Source organism: Venturia canescens, chromosome 1 (genome assembly GCF_019457755.1).
Source record: "Venturia canescens isolate UGA chromosome 1, ASM1945775v1, whole genome shotgun sequence".
Taxonomy (NCBI): domain Eukaryota; kingdom Metazoa; phylum Arthropoda; class Insecta; order Hymenoptera; family Ichneumonidae; genus Venturia; species Venturia canescens.
In genome coordinates, this window is record NC_057421.1 from 8395438 (window position 1) to 8416307 (window position 20870).

Here is a 20870-nt window from a genome sequence, read left to right on the forward strand (position 1 = left end):
AATACTTGCTTTATACAAAATTTGAAAATTGTGTATGTGTAATTATGGGAGAAAAAAGTTTGAACATTTTGAGCAAAATGAATCAACAAATAATAATGAGGAAAGCACCTAAAATATTTTGCAAAATACAAGCGGAAGGTGAACAGGGAAATATATTTCATCTCGGGTATAACTTAAACATAGGATACGGAAAGATTTTTCGTTATTGGCAAAATGTCGGCAATTTATTTAGGAACGACAGAACTTTAATATATTCATCTTTCAAAACCTTTCGAGAGCCATTAATAATTAAGTCGCGTTTGCCGTCGATTTATTCGTATGTTTCTTTCGATTTTCTTCTTTTTTTCACTCATTTTCTCCACTTTGTGATGTGCATTTTTTGTTTCATTTTTTCTTTAAATATTATGTACAAACTGGTTAATTACTCGTTAAATCGTATTACATTAATAGTTCTGCTCGTTTTTTGTCTGTATATTTGTCAGTCTTGAATTGCTCTTTTGCCAAACAAAAAAAAAGAAATGTAGTTGTTTTTCTTCTTATAATTACCCTCTCATCGTTCACGACGGATACAACGTATAGGGTTGACGTTCCTCCTTTCTTTGTTTTGTTTTTGTTGTTCCTCGTTTTTTTTTTTTCTTATTTTTCTTTCGTTAATTTTCGAGAGATCGTACGGCGAAAGGATATGGAAATGCTGAGCAAGTTGGTGTTTTCTTTTCTTCTTCTTTTTTTTTTCATAGTTTTAAACTCCTCGGACTATCATTTTATTACAAACGTCAACTGTGTCGATGAGATAAACAAACGACGAATATAAAACGGACAAAAAATCAGCATCGATCGTAGCCAAAGGGAACCCCACGAATAAATAATAAAATACTATTCTCTTTCGTATCTCATTACTTGTAAAATCGTTAAGATATATTTCTCCGTAATTATATGGCTTTATTTTTAAAATGCATCATTATCATCATCATCATCATCTTATAGAGTAAAACAAATTGATATGGATAGATTTGTCATAGATTGTAAAATTTTTCTCTGTCATTGATTGTTTCATATTCCGAATGTCAAATCGCGATAAAGGGTTCCCTCGAATTACAATCTCCGACAGTATTCCAAAAAGATTTTCTTCACGACGACATTTTTCTTTTCTTTTCTTTTTTTTATCTGTTCGCGTGGTCATTGATTCTCGAGCTCTATCGTTTTGTAAAATAGACGGTGCATTGAGTGCGTACGTAGTATACATTCTCTCTCATTTCATAATGTATATAATATATTCGTTTTTGTTTTTTTTTTCTTCCAACAAACACTGATTTCGTTTATTTAATCGAATTGGTGAAGGAATGAATGCGGCGAAAGTACATTATCCGTGAATTCAATGGGATCAAAGATTGAAAAAATATTTATCGTGTTAAATCATTCACTTCTGTTCAGTTAAATCGATCGTTTAAATTTCCCTTTGAATCAAGAGACGCGGTAGCGGCTCGACGCCAAGTATTAAAAGGTATACAATTACAGTTTGGTGTTATTACCTTTTCATTTTCTTCTTTTTTTCACTTTCAACATTTCAAAGTGCAAATGCAACAAGTCAAAACAAATGATCATCTTGTGCTCAGAAAAATATATATTCGCGGATTATCCTTTCACCGCTGGTTTTACTCTGACAGACCGTATACGCACTACCTATCTACACACATCTATTATTTATAAACCGTCATCTCAGTTGTTTCATTTCCCCTTTTTATATGTTTTCAACATGTGTGCTCGTTATGTCATCGGACGCTTTTAAATGGTCTGTAAAATTGTTATGTCTAGTTAAAAAATCTAGGTTTTTTTCTTCCTTTGATTTTCGGTTTGAATTCAGACTGTTCAGACTGTGTGTGCATGTGTGTTTGTGTGTGTATGTGTACATGTATATGTATGTGTGGGTGTGGCGATCTCCGTCACTGATAAATGACCGAGGGCCTTCTCGTCACTGTCATGGGTTTTTAAAAAAATAAATCAATAAACCCATAAACCATGAATATTCGCATTTTAGTACCTCATTAATAATGTAGCGTTCTCATTGACATCCTTTTTCCTTTTTTTTCGACGTTCAATTACAAACGTCTCGGTCGGTCACGTTACTTAGGTGCCTTCGAGCAATAACCGGTTGAACATTGTATGGAAACGTCGTTCGACAATAGAGAGTAACTGTCTACTTTTAATAATAAATCCGAGGAAATATTTCAATGACAATTCAAATAATAATAATAATAATAATAATAATAATAATAATAATAATAATAATAATAATACATCTTAAAATTATATGTACAATTTTTCACCCATTTACTTTGGGAGTAAACATCCAATTTTACGATGTTTCTTTCCATTTTTCTTCCTCCCGTAACGTTACCTTCCAGTCTAATTAATTATTAGCTTTTTTCTTTCATCATTCGTTAAGATAGTTTTACAATTAAAACGGCGAGTAATCCATTTAATGAGTAATCGTTTGTTTGTTTAATTCTCGCATCTCCATCATCTATAAATAGATTCCTTTTTACAAAATTACATTACAAACTGTCAGATTTCACAAACGATCTGAGCGTGTGTATGTGTATGGGTGTTTCATGTGTGTTTATGTGTACGCGTGTTGTGTATGTGTGTGTGTGTGTATATATATTTGCGAGAGCATCCGCAATGTCGAGCTCACGGCATTTTATCTAATCACATTTACATCACCTAAAAATTAATTACACGATGGCTCACTTATTTACGTTATTTGTTTCTTCTTTATAAGTTTTTCTAGTTCTATTGGAAAGTGTACATTTTCGTGTATAAATAATTATTGCCATTGTGAAACGGATAAGGAGAATAAAGAAAGATATTCAAGGGGAATAAATAACCACGTTTTATCGAGAAACGAATTGTTCGAAAAGCCCGTTGGATTGAAGATGTGCCACGCGCCGATTGTGAATACAACAAATTCGGTTTCCCATAGGTAAAACGGGAAAACCGAAAAAATAACGACAATGATAATAATAAAGGGTGAGCTCAAGCCTATCTCGTGATCGGTCCGATCCGTAGGTCGTTAAATTTTTTCGTTGATTCGTATAATCGGACTGCAATCTCGTCAACACTGCAATTATACACATTTTTGTTTTGTCAGGGGAGCAGCTTAAACGGTGTTAGTTGCACCGGGCATTTGCAGGGAATAACGAAGAAGAGGGGGAAAAAAGGAAATAAGAGTCATTTTCGTTGATTATAATGAGCTTAAAAAAAGAGTCCAGGCTCATTTGAGATTTTAACAAACTTTGTTGAAGGAGGGTCACGAACCCAAAATGCTACGGACCGCCTGATCTAGCACCGTGTCCTTGGCCTCACTAGTTTGTTGTGGTTGTTGTTGTTGTTGCTGCTGCTGCTGCTGCTGCTGACTCGGGGCGTTACTGCCAACGCTGCTCACCGAGCTCGCAGTCGACGGTCTTTTCTTAAGATTAAGAATGCTATCGATCGCCGATTGTACCTGCGCCGTAATGTCGTCGTGATCGTTAGCACTACCGGACTCGTTCGAACCAAGATTCAAATTACTCGGGCATTGTGTCTGCAACGCGAGACCATCGAGGCTATCGGTATCCTCGAGCAAATCTCGCTCGAGATCCGTGGCACTACTCCACCGTCTCTCAGGCTCAAGACACGACGAGTCCTGCTCGTACGTATTTTTATTAACAACGTTCGTAGCACCGACACCACTCGTTACACTATTCGCTGCCGCCGCCGAAACGACCGCCGCCGCTAAAACTGCCGTTGTCCCACTCAAACGACACTCCCCGTTAGCACGCGTTCTTTCCATTTTCGAGGATACTGATTTGGGCACTGACGTACCCGATATACCACCACTACTGACGTTACCACTCACTGCCGCGATACCCGCGTTGTTACGACTCTTCGATGTATCACCCCCCACGCACGGATATACACCGAGCTCCTTTTGGATTTCCAGCCACTCATCATAATCACCGCTCGTACAACTTGAAGGCTTTATCAACGCTTTAGAGTCCGTCTCGATACCCAAAAAGTCATCCTCGAGCTCCCGTTTTACCGATACGTTCTCTAACGTCGATGGTAACCTCTCCTCATCGTACACGTCCTCGTCTTCCGTCAAATCAGCCTTTATCTTGATCAATGGCTTTTCCTCCTTCTCGAATTCCTCTGTTAACATAAAATTGAATTATTTATTTCAGCACTACATTTTACTGAGATTTTATAAAATTTCATGTGTCTTCGAATGTTGGAAAAAAAGTTTTTCGACGTAGACTTTCGTCGTTGGCTCTTTGTCTCCGATAGCACAAGATTTTCGATGATGAATTTTGAATTTTATTCATAATGCTGCTGAAACTACTTCGGATCCTTTCTCCAACTCTCACAAAATATTGCCGATGGAAATGATACGTAGAGGATGAAAAATTGGTGGCTCGAAACGTACCGCTGACTTTGGCTTCCTGCTCGCGTAGTCTATTGAGCATACTTTCTTCCTCGGCGACAAAAGTTCGGTCTATCATCATTAGTTCTGACGTTCTAACCTCGCGCTGCAATGAGTTTGAGAATGATTAATAACAAAGTTTCTTTCGTAGCACATAAAGAAAATGGAGGATTCCCTTACCATGCTTTCCATCAGTAAAAGATACGTGTACTTGTTCATCATAGAGTTAAATTTGCCTAATAAATGTTTTGCCGTTTCCTCGAATATCTCGTCGGCTTTAGCGAGATCTTTGGCACTGAGGACTTGCTCGTTGAAGCAATGATATCTCACGAGCCTCTTGCACGCATCGCGTTTCCCCGCGAAGGGCGTATTTACATCGGGATTCGTTGCACCATTCTGATCTATTTTCAGCTGTTGTTCCAACCTATAAAAACACGAGGGAACAAATGTTTCGTAAAAAGTTGATACGATTCTTGAATTTCATATTAATTTCATTAAAATGATTGAAGTAGAGTTGAAGTTTGAATTCGTGATATTTTCTCAAGATATTTCATACTTACAGATCACTGCGATTGATTTGCCGACAGATCGGGGACGTAGCTGGCCTTTTGACGCCCTGTCGTGGACTGACCATTGGACCGGTTACGTTACCAGGGCTAACCATCTGCTTATTGCTAGGACTCGCGGCAACGTTAACGGGACTTTGGATTCTCCCACATTTGCCAACAACTCTCGGCGAGGCTACCTGACCTGCGGGTGAGCCAGATTGAGCTTGAATCTGCAAGGGCGTTTGCAATTCTTGCTTTATCGGACTTAAGAGCTGGATATTTGGCTTTATGTCCGGAGGATCCGTCTGACATTGAGTTGATTGTTGTGTTCCGATTGTCAGTTGTATCGACGGCGTTGGAGGCGGTAGCGTTGGAGGGGGCGGTTGCGTCGGTGGTTGATGAACGAGTGTCTGCTGACCTGTCGTACTTTGCAGAGGCGGCGATGTGCCACTCACTGGTGAAAAATTGCTCTGTGAACTCGTCGAGGACGGACTAAGAATTTGATTGCCCAGAGGCTGATAAAACTTTTGTTGTTGTTGCTGTTGCGGTTGTTGTTGTTGTTGTTGCAGTTGCTGTGGCTGCTGTTGCGATAGTTGCTGAGGTTGCTGCGACTGCTGTTGCTTCGTTGGTATAGGGTGGAGACTCGGCGCAGAAATATTTGGCATACTCTGCGGAACCTGTTAAATCATACGCAAGTTATTGGTTATCTGTAACCTTCGTCTCTCGAATAATGTCAAATGTCTTATTGTACTCAATGTGTGGTCCGGAGTGCAAGTTTTCTTGTAGCATTTTATCAATGAATAAAGCTTACTTAAATATTTTAGGAAAAATATGTGTCAAGATGAAGTTAGCTGCTTTAATTACTTAATTTTTTAAAAGAATTAAAAAAAAAATATATATTATCCAATATATTTTCTATGTTCTACTAATTTCGCAATTCAAAAATAGGATTAAATAGTAAAAGAGTCTTACCGCAATATTGGATATCACAGGAGGAGTAGCACTACAGGCTATGTCTTGAACACTCGGGTTCGAATATTGGTTAACTCTTGTTAGAGCGGCGGCCGGTATTTGCGTTTGCGTCTGCACCGTGGAGGTTTGATTTTTACATGTACCCGGAGTCTGAGGACTCGGCGGCATGGCTGCAGCAGGCACGGTAACAGCGCTTTCCGAGCACTGTAAATCCAAAGTTAGAATTAAAGAAAAATCTACTGAATGAAGACGGTGGGCAGATGTTTAAAAATCTATTTAATTGAAATTTGAGTATTTTGTCAAACGTTTGAAACGTTGGGAAATCGTCCCCGATTTATTTTGGCCAACTAATTCGATATGATGAAAACGTTCCAGAGACACTAAAAGGTTTTTTGTATACTTGAAAACTGATCTGGAACGTTCCGGACTTTTCTAGAGTTCATTATACCCGAACATAAGTTTAGAATTTTATTAAAACCGATTGTCGATGACGATGAAGACATGCAGCCACAAACGAAATATTTAATTGCGAAATTATTGGGCTAATGAGACGATTGGTTCCTCCAAATAGTATGTCTTTTGTTAATTTTTTCAACAGTTACTTTCTCGTGTGAAATAAAGAAAAAACTGAACTCTGAACAAATTCAAGTTGAAATTTTTGTTGATCCATCGTGCACTTACACTTGCAGATGGAGGATTAGCACCACTAACAACTTTCCCGCTCGAAACGATTCTCGCATGTTCTGTGTACAATTTTTTCAGTACCGCTTGTTCCGTTTGTGTGTTGGTTTTGCGCGTAACAATCGATTGAATCTGGGCCTGTATATTTTTAAGCATTTGTTGTTTTTGCACCGGTAATTGTATGAATCGAGTAGTCCTCTGTGTCATTTGACCGTTGGGTGCAACAGTTGTTTGAGCATTGGGTGTTGTAGTCGCGAGTCTTCCATTTCCAACGGTTCCAGGTTCAACTTTGATGGTGGTCGTTGTTGTCGCAGCTGTTGGGGTAGTGGTGGTCGTCATAGTCGTCGTCGTTGCTGTGCTCTGCGAAAGGAAGCTGGTGGAAACTTTGCTCTCGGTTTTAACGATTGTCGTTGAGCTCGTAGTCACAGCTGGTGGACGCGACACAATATTTTTAACGCTTTGAGCGTTAACGATATTTTGATTATTGTTTGAATTGTTTTTCGTTCTCTTGACGATCTTCGCTTTTTTCGCGGTGGTAGGTTGACTAGTCGCTGTGGTGTTTTGCTGCTGACTATTTGACAAATTTCTAATTTGCTGTTGATTCAAATTGTCGATGAATTGACTTGGAAAATTGGAATTTTGTATTTGTATCTGATGTGGCATTTGCGAGGGGGATGCTTGAACAACGATGTTTTGAATGTTGTTCTGTATCGTGGGTGCACCACCGGAACTATTGACGATTATTTGACTCGTCGGTGTATTTATTTGAACGCCCTGAAGATTTTGCGAATTTCCATCGCTATCACCGATTACGATTTTTTGCGTTTGATTTTGATTCACAGCCGGCCTCGTGGCATTCAACTGACCCGTCAATAATTGTTGTAACAATTGTTGACTTATAACTTGCATCTGTCCGTTCGCATTTGCAATGAGCAACTGATCGTTGGGATTTAAGTTACTGAGCGCGTTGAGTATTTCCGGGGTTATTTTTGGCGCGTTATTGAGAATATTCGTCGCTGCGGAATTGAGCATATCCGAATTTTGATGTTCCTGTTTCGGTTGTTGTTGTTGTTGTTGTTGTTGTGGCTCATTGTTTTGACAAGCAGGAGCACCGGAAAAAATTATATTGTGTTGCTGCATCGTTTGTTGCGGATGGTTAAGTTGATGAGAATTCATGACAATCTTTTGATTATCGCATTGCTGTTGCATTGTGGAGCTACAAACATTTGTTGTGGTTCCTTTGTGCTGTTGTTGATGCTGTTGCTGCAAAGCCTGCTGAACGTTCAAATTTTGTTGCAAAGCCTGAGCGGTCTGATGTGAAATCGATCCGCTCGTATCTTGATGCTGAACTCGATGCTGATCGTTCGACAACTGTTGCGAGTTTTGATCTACGTTCATTCCCGTATTTTGATGAATAATTTGATGATGTAAACCATCACTCGTCTGAACGATCTGCATCGTTGTATGTTGATTACCATTGGCCGAATTTTGTTGTTGTAGCATGTTCAAGGAATTTGCCTGCACCCCGGAAACTGTAATTTTTTGCATATTTTGTTGTGAATTTAACGACTGCAACGTTTGCGTAGAAATTTGATGAAGATTTTGGTTGTGTTGATTGAATTGCTCGTTCTGTAAGTGTTGTTGTTGTTGTTGTTGTTGTTGTTGTTGTTGTTGTTGCTGCTGCTGTTGTTGTTGCTGTTCGGCATGAATTTTTTGCCCTACGCTATGAACAACGTTTTTGACTACAGAAACATTCCGAGCGGCACCGCAATGGAGGTTCTTTTGCGCTTGTGCAGCTTGTTGAGCCTTCGTCAAACGTCCCTTTTTCGTTTGTTGTCCAACGTTGGCAGCGTTATTCGCTACTTTTGGATTATGGATCTCGTTGAATTTTGGGGCAGTTGTCTTGGGGCTCGATTGAGGTTCGAGTTGAATACCGGTATTGCTGATTTGCATCGTAGCGTTCGACGCTTGAGGGTTTTTCAATTGTTGTGTGTTCACCTGATAACAAGAGTATTAAAACTTGTATACTGTCGTGATAAAAATTACGTTTTGATATATTTTAACGAAGGGTTTTACAAATTGTACTCACCTGCATAGTTTGCTGCGAATTTGTCGTTTGTTGTTGCATAATGTTTCGCTGTAACGTAACATTTTGCGTTTGGTTTGCATTGTTTTGCGAGTAGTTCAATTTCGCGCAAATCTGTACTTGCTGGGGACTAGGTGTTGTGTTGGTTTGTGTTGTGGTACCGCTAGAAATATGACCAAGTGTCTGATTAGTGTTCTGTTGTTGTTGTTGTTGTTGTTGTTGTTGCTGCTGCTGGTGTTGCTGCTGTTTCATCGTTTTCCCTCGATTATTAGCGTTGTTCTGAGCATTCTGTGACAGCGTTTGCGCGTGGCCAAGAAGCTGGGATATTATTTGCGAGTTGTGCCCACCGCCTTGTGTAAGTGATCGTATGAGAGCCTGAGCGGTGACTTGATCGATTTCAGGTTGATTTGGTTCCGGTGTATGGTGTAAAACTACTCTTCCGTCTTCGCCGACCGCTAGCCTCAATTGACCGGATATCGCGTTTTGAACTGGCACTTGCAATTGTGAAACGAGTGGACTACCAAAATTATCGGAATTCCCGACGTTTTGCTGTTGCTGTTGCTGTTGATGCTGTTGTTGTTGCTGTTGTTTTTGTTGTTGCTGCCGTTGCTGAATATTCGTTGTATTTATAGCGTTTACTTGAGTCACATTCTGAGCCTGACTACACGCCACTGATATATGACCAGTCATTTGATTCATATGCACTTGATTCTGTTGCTCAACATGAAGCTGCATTTGATGCTGTTGCTGCTGCTGTTGTTGTTGTTGCTGCTGCTGCTGCTGTTGTTGTTGTTGCTGCTGCTGTTGTTGTTGCTGCTGCTGCTGCTGTTGTTGTTGCTGCTGCTGCTGCTGTTGCTGTTGTTGATGAGTTGTTTCGCATTCCGGCACCAGTTCATTGTCAAACATGTCATCGTCATCGCCGATCCCAGAAATCTTCATTATACTAGCAAGATCGAGTTTCGGCGAATCCTCATCTTTTTTCTTCGCTCTCTTCTTTTTCTTCGCTTTCTTTTTTGGCGGTGGTAGAAGACTCTGGTCAATTACCGGCTGATTCGTTGCTATATTCACACCTGTCGTCGACGTTGTCGACGAACTAACCTGGGCTATCTGAGATTGTGGACTCTGTACCATCGCGTTTTGTATCACTATGGGATTATTGTTGCCGCTATTTGCTGTTAGGACCATGAAAAAAAAACAATAATTGTAAAAATCTTATGTTTTATATTTTTATAGTTAATTTTCAGATTGATTTCGTAAATTCAAATCTTTCATACAATTTAAACTGGATGAAAGTAATTTTTCAGTTTATTTTAAAGCTCATTTTACAAGTTACTTACGGGGAGCAGGACTCGTGGGCGTGTGCCTTATCACAGGTTGAGCGGCCGAAGGGAAACCGTTCGGTACGGCGAAAAACGTTGGCGTTATACCTTGAAGTTGCATACCTTGGGCCGTGACTACCCTGACCAATTGTTGCTGGGTCAACTGTAAAAGAAAAATTGAAAAATTCGCAAAATAAGAAAAGAAAAGAACGAGGGAAAATAGACGTGGAGACGATCGATCGATCGTGAACGACGAATTGCTCTATTAAAAAAGTTGCTCCTCCTAGATCGCAACTTTTCTCCAATTCTGTAAGAAAACCATATGATCAATGTTTTCATTCTGTGTGTTCGTGCAAATTATACAGATCTCGAGTTGGGGCTCTCGTGAGAATTTTTACAACTTGAAAATCAAACGTACAATTACATAATAAATAACCTAAAGTAAATTGTATTAACGATAAACGCAATTCGAAATGTGTATGTATAAATACATATTTAAAATAACAAAAGCGATGATGAGATGATGAAATGAATGAAACCGTCACCTGTGCGGTATGCGTTTGTTGCTGCGCGTTCGTCGGTGTCCTTAGTATAAGCTGAACGCCACCAGGTTGTTGCTGCACGATAACGGGTCCGGATGACGGCAGGACCTACGTACCGAAACCCAATTTTCATACAACACCGTTAACAGCACGCCCCTGACCTCGGTGTGTAACCGTTTATCGAGAAAACAATAAAAATCGCCTACTGGGATTCCCAAAATTCGGAAAATACGTAACAGAAATTTAATGCATTGACATTTTTTGCTTTGTGATTCAATTAAAACGTCTACGAATACTGGTCATGAAGAATAAACATTCGTTTTCTTCGGCAATTTTCTCTGTAAGTTTTCCAAAATATCTCAAGACTTTAAACAATGATTTACTCAATTAATTTGTCTCTGTTGAAGACAGAATTGTAAGAGTCATGATACCACTACTGTCCGGAAAAATAGTCTTTCTGATTCCGTCAAATTTGTTTGAAATTCCTAACAATACGGACAAGCGAAAACAATACTCCAGGAAAAGCATTAAAAAAAAAAAAAATTGAAAAGAGCCTTCACAGAAGTGCAAATTTATACCGGAAACAAACTGAAAAATGTTACAAAGCGATGCTTGTTTATATTCACAATGGAACAAGAACTTAGCAAAAAACATTTGTGACAGTTCAATCTAGAGCATTGAATGACAATTCCGTAGATCAACACTATTAGAGGCGTCGCTCCGAACCGAAAAGCACAAAAAGACAATGCCTCAAATTTCTATCGTATTCTGTTGACTCGATTCCTAGTACGAACTAGTATTAAAATTTGAATAAGAAACCGCAACGCAAAAAAGCTGTTAAGCCGTATTAGATTGACAAACATGCGCATATTAGCTAATGTCGATAAAAAAAATGTCAATTATTAACCGAGGACTGTATTAAAAACATGGAACGATAAGGGACTTTGGGAATGAATAGCATTTGTACAGCGTGAAATCGATAATGGATAAATAAATAAAATAATGACAATGGCGATGAAATTTAGATGCGGATGTGACGATTTGTGACGATTAATATCTTGACTATCTTATTTTTCCGATTTTCCTACGTCGATTTTTCATCAACGATAAAATCGTTAAAATACCTGATTGAGCAGCAGACCCTGTGCAGTAGGGATCACTGTCGCGGTAGTAGGATTTTGCTGTGGTCCAGCTAGGACAAGTTGAGGTTGCGTTTGTTGAGTAACCTGACTCGTTATCGTTGTCGTTACTCGTTGCTTCTGCTGTGTACTAACACCCTGTTGATTCGGTGGTTTCGGCAATATTTGTGGTGGTTGTTTCGGTGGTTTCGCGGTTGCAATTTGTATCTGCTGGTTCCCAAATAAATGCGCTCGGGTCACAAGCTGCGAGGATGCTTGTTGATAGCTCTGCGGTCCACCGTGAATTATCTGTAGTACTTGCATACCCTGTTGCAATATGGGAGTGTTCGGCCGAACCTGAAAATTTAATTGAGACCATTATCAAGTTACTTTCCTTTTGATCGATATTGCATGAAACTTCATTCGATTCAAGAGAGCATCCGCTGACAAGAATGTCAAGATTGACGATCGTATGCTCATCTCAGAAACAGGAGAGCAAGTTTCGTGATTTCACGACTATTTAATGAGCTGAAATATTCATTGGCTCGAGAATTGTCATTCATTATGCGACTTCTTACGTTTTTTTCAGTCACAAACGAGATCATTCAATGCTCTTTTCTTCGTATAACGAGAATTTTCGAGTGAATTGAAAAGCTGCTCTCCAGCGATCTTGTTTAGCGCTGATACAACTGGTAGCTGCTAAAAGAGCGTTTATAAAATTTTCACGATACTCACAACAGGAGGTCCGGGACTTCCACCTGGTGCTGGACTCCGATTATTGAGATTATTTCCACCCCCTAAATGGTGAGGACTTTTGGCAGGTGGATATGGGCTCGGTGCCGGACTCTGTATCTGGCCAACGCTCAAAGGACTCTGCATAGGACTCTGAAGTTGCATGCCAAAGTTGCCTGTGGTATTAGCGACCGGGCTCGGACTATTTCTGCTCGATTGTATGGAATTGGAGGCTGGACTTCTGAGTAGAAGCCTGTTGGGGCTTGGGCTTGGTGTAGGTGGTGCGATATTGGAGGCTGGACTTTTGAGCGGTATCGAGAAAGGACTTCCGGGTGATGAAACGTTCTGGCTTTGTATGTTCTGAACGTTTTTGACAGTTGTACTCGTCTGATTAGTCGAATGGCTTAACGAGGTGTTGAGTCCGATTTGTCCTTGATTCGTTGACTGAACGAATTGTCGTTGAGTTTGAAAACTCGCTGTGTGCCCGGCGCTCAAAGTCGTAACGTGACTGAGGGTCGATGTGGGGTCATTGGCGGCGGACATGTGTGGCATATTGGCCGACGAAGCGTTCGGTAAATTCGTGTGCATCGCAGCCATGTGGACGTTGTGATTGTGGCTCACATTTGTTGGATTATTCGTTCCCGCACTCGTCGACAATATCGGTGTATTCGCTGTACTCGTAAATACACTCGAGCTGAGCGCCAGATTCGTACTGTGCGATATGGAGCTCGAGCTTGATATTGGATGTTGCGATATCGCCGAATTAGGTACGTGGGCGATGTTCGAGCTTACGATATGTGGTGCTATACTCTGTATACTTTGTATCGTTTGAAAGGGAAAACTAGTGCTGCAAGAGTTCAAGCTACTCGAGGGTGTCAATCCGGTAGCTAAAACGTTGAGGGATCTATTGAAATTCTGATTAATCGCGGAATTGATGGTGGACGGTGTTAAATTCGAGTTGAGGGTATTCAATGAGGTTACACCCGAGCTCGTATCACTTATGTTTGCGTTCAATGTGGCAAAATTTTGATTTATCGACGAGCTCAAACTCGTTAAATTCGGATTAACACTGTTTATACCCGAATTAAGGCCACCGAGACCGGAATTTATACTCGTTGAATTGAGAGCATTTAAACGACTTATGCCCGTGTTAATGCCGTTCACATCCTGTCCAAGACCGGTAAGACCGTTGCTAATACTGTTGTTTGGCAGATTCGAGTTAAGCGCGTTCAGGGTATTTAGACCTGGATTTACTGCTGTAAGACCAGCTGGATTCAGACCAAGATTGAGCAACGGATTCGACGTTGTTATTACATTCGACGTTAATGATGTGAGACTCGTGTTCAATAATGATAGAGGTAGTCCCATATTCAGGCCCACCCCGAAAGTGGGGGTGGCCGGGGGTAGGCCCATACCAGTCCCCGACGGATTTATTGTACTCTGATTCAGTTGGCTCAACTGGTTCAGATATACTATGTGATTACCGGTCGCCGTTCCATTGTTCTGGTCTTGCGGCTGTACAAACAAAACAAATTCATTTATTCATTTTTTTATCATTCTTCAAATATCTCGATTCGATGGATTAATGCGCGTGAGTATTCGTTGAAAACGTTCGAACAATACGATCACTAGTTTTTTGGTAGAATTTCTTTATAAATTCATTGGAAAAATAGATTCTCATTAATTGATTTCGAAATACAGGGAAGCTCTATGCTCAGAATAAGCGTCGTTTTCACATTTCGAAATACTCACATTATTCGACGGCTGTTGCAGAGCGAATGTAAGTTGCTGGCCTGTCGAATTTTGGAGTTGTTGAAGTTGTTGCAACTGTGTGTGGACATGGAAAAAGTAATGGAATTAGAATTGATATAACAATTTGTACTTTGAAAGAGCAAATACTCGAAGTTCAGGGTGATGTACGAGTCATTCAGTAGGTTGAACTACTGCTGCGCAATTTTATTTGAACCAGTTGAATTTATGTGAAAAATAAAAGTTCTCGAGGAAAAGCAGATTATCGAGTATTTTACCTGTTGGTGAGTCAGTACAGCAACGGAATTAGTACGTCTTGCGTTCGGGGAAGTTGTAGAGGATACAGAGTCCCCGAGGAGCGGGCGTGTCTGAGGCTGCTGCATGCCCACGCAGCACCTCGTAATCCTAGGCAGCGTACAGCCACCTTTTCAGCCTCGTCTTTTTTCGTTTTCGTTTTTCGATCACCGTTTTTTTACCTAGGAAAATTTGGAATGTTATTAGAATTGATGTCTAGCAAAATGATCCATATATGGAGTTTTTTTGAACACTTAAGTGACAGTCTTACCTTTGTGGAAAAAAAAGTAGGGAAAAGAAACAGACGAGAGAGATCTATTGCAAGAATGAATAGATTTTCGCGCTACGGCGCCACTCAACGCGTCTGCGACCAACGTCGCCTGTTCCTGACATTCATGTAGCGTCTCGTTTTAACCGCTCCTCGTCACAAATAACATCCTTATTTCTTCAAAAGTTTCTTTACATCCCTTCAAAGATTTCGATTTTTTTCTAATAGCTTGACTTAACAATCGTGTCGTTGACTGTTTGATCTTTTCTTCCGTCACGCTGAGATAAAACAACATTTGTCTGACGCAAATGTCAACTTTTTGAACATCCTCCGCCATTAAGCACAACTCTTCGGTTCGCTAAACAATGCCTCAAACTGAATTTCACTTTCAAGTTGTCTTCCTTTTGATCCACTTTTCGATTGCGATCTATAAACCTCTTCCAAACTCAAAACTCTTGCGTTTTATCTTTTGATATCTGGCTATTGGTTTTCCGATTAGTTTTACACTGGCATCGGAGAACCTATCCTAAATCTAAGAGCGAGAAGTAATTCGCTGACATTGTTTGATTTTTCAGATGACCGCTGACACTTTGTACATCTCGATTAGCATTTAAGCTCGTTCTTGCTTCAAATCGATTCGACGTCTCTCAAAAATTATGGTTGTCTCGCCAAAATTCTTTTATTGTGGAGACTCCTTCTTCATTTTCGATCTGCAATAAGAAAAATTGTTTCCCTTAGTAAAATCAAATTGTTTCTACCAGACTAAACTTCAACAATCATCTCCATTCTTTAGGTACGTTTGAGGATTTGGGAAATGTGTGTTTGCCGCAATATCAATTCCTCTCAGATCTCAATAATATTCGTTTCTCATCTCAACTGATTGGAAAATATTATTAGTCGAGGTCCTGAATTTTAAAGGTACCTAGTTTCAAGCCAAAAAATACCATTTTCCCAATTCCAGAATATTACCATGGCAAGTAGCGGTAAAGCATTGTTAGAATTACAAGCAATGACATAAAATTTTTAGAAGAGTTGAAATACATAAGGTAAGAAAATATGCGATTGATGCATTGTTCGAATTAGAACCGAATAAACGCACACTGCTCCGAGAACAATTCAACAGCAATCCAGAAGGGAGTGATGTTTTCTGTATTATTTATTCTTAATTCACTGGAAATCAAACTCAGAGTTCAATACAGTACAAAATCATTGTAATCTCTTATACCTCAACCATAAACATTAAGACAGATTATTTTTGGAGATTAGAATGAAGCCAAAGTCCTTAAGATTTGAGTTACTATTGCTACCTCAAAAATCATGAGTTCCTGATCACTCTTGTCATCGATGAGTATAAACAAACAAAACGTAATCACAATAATTTGAGTGCAATATAATTTTCTGTCATCGCAATGTCTTTCTTGTCCAACAAAATCGTGTTTTCACAAACAAAAAATGAGCAATTCACTGCAGTATTTTCAAGCAACAAGTACGACAGTAAGACAGAAGTTGGTGAGGGCTGGCCAAAGAGTTGGCGCGAAAAACCGTACTACTCTCCGTCATAACTCAGGAAAATCGGAGGAAAACGAAAAAACACAAGAACGCTTTCAACTCGCAAAACACAAGGTCGAGACACGCGTAGCGCGTAGATCACGACTCGCTCAAGTAACTAGCTATGCAAAACCATTGGTTGTAGAATTTTTCTGGAAACGGTTCGGAACAACAAGGATTGAAATTCATATTGGCTTTGACGAGACTATGGAACAAACTGACTGATATTTTTTGATTTACGAAAGAAAAATCGACATCTGGAATACGAGAAAATGTTTAAGGTTATGCACAGGGAAGCTTCGTCTCCGGTAGGCCTGTGTTTCGGAGTAACGATATATACATACAACTGCAAAAATCACACGCACACACGCGCGCACATACATTCGTTTGATTTTTATATACGCTTCTACACATTCGAACGTGTGTATATGTATATGAGCACATATGTATGTATATAGAGATGCACGAATATATATATACATATATTTACATGTATAGAAATTAGCGTACGTGCGAGATCAGCGAGAGTCGCCTTCACTATATGACAGACACACGCGCACGAAAATTCACACACGCGCGAAGAGGACGCACAACGCGTACACAGACACACGCTCACTTATCAAGACACGCACACGCACATACACGAAAATGCTCACGTATCCAGCCCTCTGAGCGGCGCGCGGTTACACACAACAAAAGCCCCCAAGTGACAAGGCGTAAACAAAAGAAAATTCGGTATCTCATTGATTTCCAGGTCGATTTAAAAAAATCATCGGGTTCGGGAGTTCACATTACAAGCGTCAAATACGTTTGGAAGCTCTTAACGAGGATAGCGTCTCAATGAAAAATTCGTCAATATTACCTCTCTCCGTTGAACGCGCTATTTAGCCACCCGTGTTTTTCATCTATCCTCTCTCTCTCTCGCTCTCACTCTCTCACTCTCAACCGTGTTTGCTCCACCGTTTATCTCGCTCTCAGCATCCAGTGTTTTTGACACTTTGTTCACTGTTACTCGAATTCGCACTTTGCACTTGAACTTTACGCGATTTGTGTAACCTCCGAACAAGCCTCGAGCCTACCGAGACTGTTGCAAAACTTGTCAAATTTTACTTTTACGCAAAGTTCGCGGACAGATACGCGTTTCACTACTAGCTGGCAACGGCCATCATGTATTTGTCACTGCTGACAACAAATCGTTTGAAAAAACACTGGGAAAAAAGCGCGACTCGAATATCCCTAGATTGAAGAGAGATGCCAGACGGCGCGTAGCACGAATCTACCCCACTCTACACAATTCGTACCGGGAAAATTCAAACGTCACAACACCGCCTATCCCTTTCGGAGCCGCTTTTGCGGTGTGCGGCAAGTACGCAATTTTTAGTATCGACCGAGCGTCATAGGGAAATCTCATCGTACGTTTTTCATCACACTTTTTCAACACGATCCTCCAGTTCGTTCAGTTTTTCGCGTCAGGCATCATTGCACGCCTGTCAATAAACATTTTTTTCAAAATTTCATTATCGAGAACATTTGACGCTCAATGTTCCACATGCGAAGGTTGGCACTAGGGAAAAAAAATTAGTCAACTAACCGACTGTCTTGAAACATTAGTCAAATCACTACTTTTATAAAATTTATTGCGATTTTTACGCGACATACGATAGGACAAATATTCGTTAACAAAATCATTAACGAAAAATCTTTCCACTCGATATCATGCACACCGTGACAAAGCGTTCGCCTTAATTATCACCTTCGAAGAGTCCAACGTATTATTTATTTAGTATTTAAAAAAAACCTTTTCCCCTTTTTCATCTTAATATTTTTTTTTACGAAAAATCAGTGTTTTAAGGTTAATTTTTTCCTGAAACATTACGTGGCCTTTCGTATGCTGGGAGCGTTTGACGCCAAGTCGTTTCACGTTGAATCTAACAATTAAGGATTCACCCACCTCAAATATATATTTGGACAACGATTTTGAACCTGCTTTTCTCATTTTTTTGAAAAAATGAAAAACTTGACGCTATATTTCGAATGAAATTTGATTTACGAATCGCTATTAGAAAAATAACAAAATGAAACATCGATCGAGAAAAATTCGAAGGTTATTGAAAAAAATTTGCAGTTCCGGTGCTCTCAGACAGGAAAAGATTTTTCTAGCGTTTTGTCAAAAATAATGATTCGTCAATAAAATCGCACGTATTCCGTCCTGACGTCTCCGTTACTATGACTACATTAGCGATGACAAATCGTCGAACGATCCGCGAAGAACTCGATTATTTCGTTATTAGTTGACTCGCGATCGTACGAAGGAAAATAAATAAAAATATGCTCGAAGAGAAAACAACGGCAAAGAGGGAAAATATCGATTTTAAGGCGGAAGAAGATTTGCCGAGAAACGTAAACGGCGAAGCTGACGGTAGCGAAAGCTCGACGAAGTCATTGACCAACCTGAAAAGTCTAAGTAATCGTAAAAGAACAGCAATCTCAATCGTTTCGTCGAAATAACGTCCCCGGAAACAGCGATTAGAAAATGTCCTTATTAATAACCTTTAAAAAAAAATAATCTTCCATTCCAAGACCGGAAGCTCGTGAAGCTCAATGCGATACGAAAAACTATCGACAATCTCGAGCAGAGCTTGAGGCTATCAAGAGCCCTGGAAACGGAACAATTGTCGCGTTACTCGATGCTGAAAATTCGAAACTGGAGTCTCTCCGACGAGCTCAGAGAGGCCGACAAACGTAACAAAACCATGCTGAGTACGTTGTTCGAAAAACGATAAAAAATGACTTAAAAATGACTCTGTAAAGGCATAAAAGTGAGAAATTCTCAAAACTTTTGTTCGAATTATAAAAAAAGGGCTTTCTCAAAACGATCGTCGCCCCGATCGCAGATTTGTTCAGAAGCACCGTCCCTGATTTGGGTCTCGAGAGCGCAGCGGAGCTGCCCTGGAGCTTGAGAGTCGAAATCCAACGGTCTTGGCACCGCAAGTAAAATCACCGAAACCTTCAACGAACGCGTTACGAAATGAGGCATCGTAAGATTTAAAAATGCTATTCGATCGAAGGTACGACTCGATGTTGGAGTTGAGCGAGAAATTGAAAAGTGAAATGTCAGTTAAAGAGGCAAAGTTGAGGGAGAAGGACGAGCAGGTACTGAGCGAAGTCGGTCGTCGGGACTGGCGAGAAAGGGTTCATTAATTTTCTTCAAACTCAGATCGAAGCCCTGGAGCAACGTCTCCTGAACGTCGCTGATAGCCTCGTCCAAAGGGAAGAAGCTTTGACGAACGTTTGCACGAAATACCTGAAGTTAAAGAAGCGAAAAGACGAACAGGAATTTCTCCTGAGAGGCTCGATCGAAACGCTTCAAGTACGAACCGAGAATAAGTAGAAATTCAAAGCCAGGGCTCCTCCGCGAGTTCACTGTCGCTGCTCCGATTCCCCTTTCAGGACGCCCTACAAAAGGCAACTTCCAATGTTAATCCAATGAAATCGTGCATGGCTCTAATGCCAAGCAAAGAGGCACTTCTGGCTCGGGAAAGCAGGCGCAGCGATCGCTTGGCCCGAGAAAATATGCTGCTTCGAGGACTCCTCCAGGAAAGGAGAAACTCCTGCACTTGCTCCATCCACGGTCAAGAGAGCCGCAGCTCGACTTCCCTCAATTAGCGGATTCGGGGGCCTCGATCGTCGAATCTTTCGTGAAGAGCCACGAGTTTGAGAATTTTCCATTTTTTTGATTCGTCAAAATACGAAAATAGACGAAGGTACGATTACTTTTACTGGCCAGCTCGCAATCTCACTTCGTTTCTTCATTTCTCGCCGCCAATTTTGTTGGCTCCGTCGACACTTCCGAGGAGAAAATTACAGCAAGCACTGCGTGTGGAATATTATGAAAAAACAAATTTGTGACGAAGGAAAACATTTGTGGAAAAGGAAAATATGAAGAAGACACATTCGTGATGAAAGGAAACAGAAAAATGCACTTTCGACTCCATTTTTGACGAACTCATCATTTTTCTTCAAGGCTTTCAAAATAGTTCATGCCCGCGAAACGATTTTCTTAAGAAAGTCTTGAAATTATAACGCAGAGTTTTAATCGGTAGGCGACTTACACGCGTGTCAAATTTTAAAGGCTCATTCGTTATCGAGATAAACGTGTTTAAATATGAAGATAAATACACAGGGTCACGCGGGGACTGTGCGTAAAAAATCGGTCATCTTTCCATATAACGAATGAACGCTTCTCACATGACGCTGAAGTTTGCAACGTTGGAGTCCAACTGAAATAATTGGAGAGTCTAAAAAAAACTCTCCAATTATTTCAGCAGTTCTCCAATTCTGTTCTCTCTCGAATTTGCAATTCCTAGTTTTTCAGTCTGCACCAATATTTCGTCTGAAATAAAAAATTGGTGAATGGTAAATGTTTTTTTTGTTCATTTCGTCGGACTCTAACGTTGCAAACTTCAGGGTCGTTTTCTCACGAAGCTTATGAAAAAGTACCCAATAACGATGAAGCATGTAACGAAAGTTTGGGGAAAAACTCGAGACGATTGT

The 20870-nt window shown here is 40.2% G+C and overlaps 2 protein-coding genes across 3 annotated transcripts; one reads left to right on the forward strand and one right to left on the reverse strand.

Annotated features, from left to right (window-relative positions):
* Positions 1-134: 134 nt before the first annotated feature.
* Positions 135-17476, reverse strand: LOC122407856 (protein split ends-like). 2 transcript variants are annotated; one of them, XM_043414322.1, is made up of 15 exons: positions 17179-17476; positions 14772-15478; positions 14485-14682; positions 14210-14284; positions 12461-13972; positions 11732-12082; positions 10611-10715; positions 10084-10228; positions 8750-9918; positions 6661-8658; positions 5980-6183; positions 5020-5684; positions 4640-4883; positions 4463-4565; positions 135-4188 (listed from the first exon to the last, which is right to left on the reverse strand). In XM_043414322.1, exons 3-15 carry the CDS (start codon positions 14587-14589, stop codon positions 3308-3310), a joined length of 7557 nt encoding a protein of 2518 aa, XP_043270257.1. In that variant the 5' UTR covers positions 14590-14682; positions 14772-15478; positions 17179-17476; the 3' UTR covers positions 135-3307. The 2 variants fall into 2 exon arrangements, with proteins under 2 accessions (XP_043270257.1, XP_043270266.1); XM_043414331.1 differs by lacking the exon at positions 10611-10715.
* Positions 17477-18644: 1168 nt separating this feature from the next.
* On the forward strand, positions 18645-19982 carry LOC122418979 (myosin-7-like). Its single transcript, XM_043433164.1, has 6 exons — positions 18645-18780; positions 18897-19076; positions 19211-19307; positions 19385-19469; positions 19534-19686; positions 19767-19982. Exons 1-6 carry the CDS (start codon positions 18645-18647, stop codon positions 19980-19982), a joined length of 867 nt encoding a protein of 288 aa, XP_043289099.1.
* The last annotated feature ends 888 nt before the right edge of the window (positions 19983-20870 follow it).

Excerpts from the sequence above, each read along its gene's own strand:
- LOC122407856 (XM_043414322.1), bottom strand. The coding sequence starts at position 14,589 with ATGCAGCAGCCTCAGACACGCCCGCTCCTCGGGGACTCTGTATCCTCT. Across the intron at positions 13,973-14,209 it reads TGCAACAGCCGTCGAATAAT|CCGCAAGACCAGAACAATGG; the intron begins GTGAGTATTTCG and ends TTGTTTGTACAG. Across the intron at positions 4,884-5,019 it reads CAAATCAATCGCAGTGATCT|GTTGGAACAACAGCTGAAAA; the intron begins GTAAGTATGAAA and ends GTGTTTTTATAG.
- LOC122418979 (XM_043433164.1), top strand. The coding sequence starts at position 18,645 with ATGCTCGAAGAGAAAACAACGGCAAAGAGGGAAAATATCGATTTTAAG. Across the intron at positions 19,308-19,384 it reads CAACGGTCTTGGCACCGCAA|GTACGACTCGATGTTGGAGT; the intron begins GTAAAATCACCG and ends ATTCGATCGAAG. Across the intron at positions 19,470-19,533 it reads TGAGGGAGAAGGACGAGCAG|ATCGAAGCCCTGGAGCAACG; the intron begins GTACTGAGCGAA and ends CTTCAAACTCAG.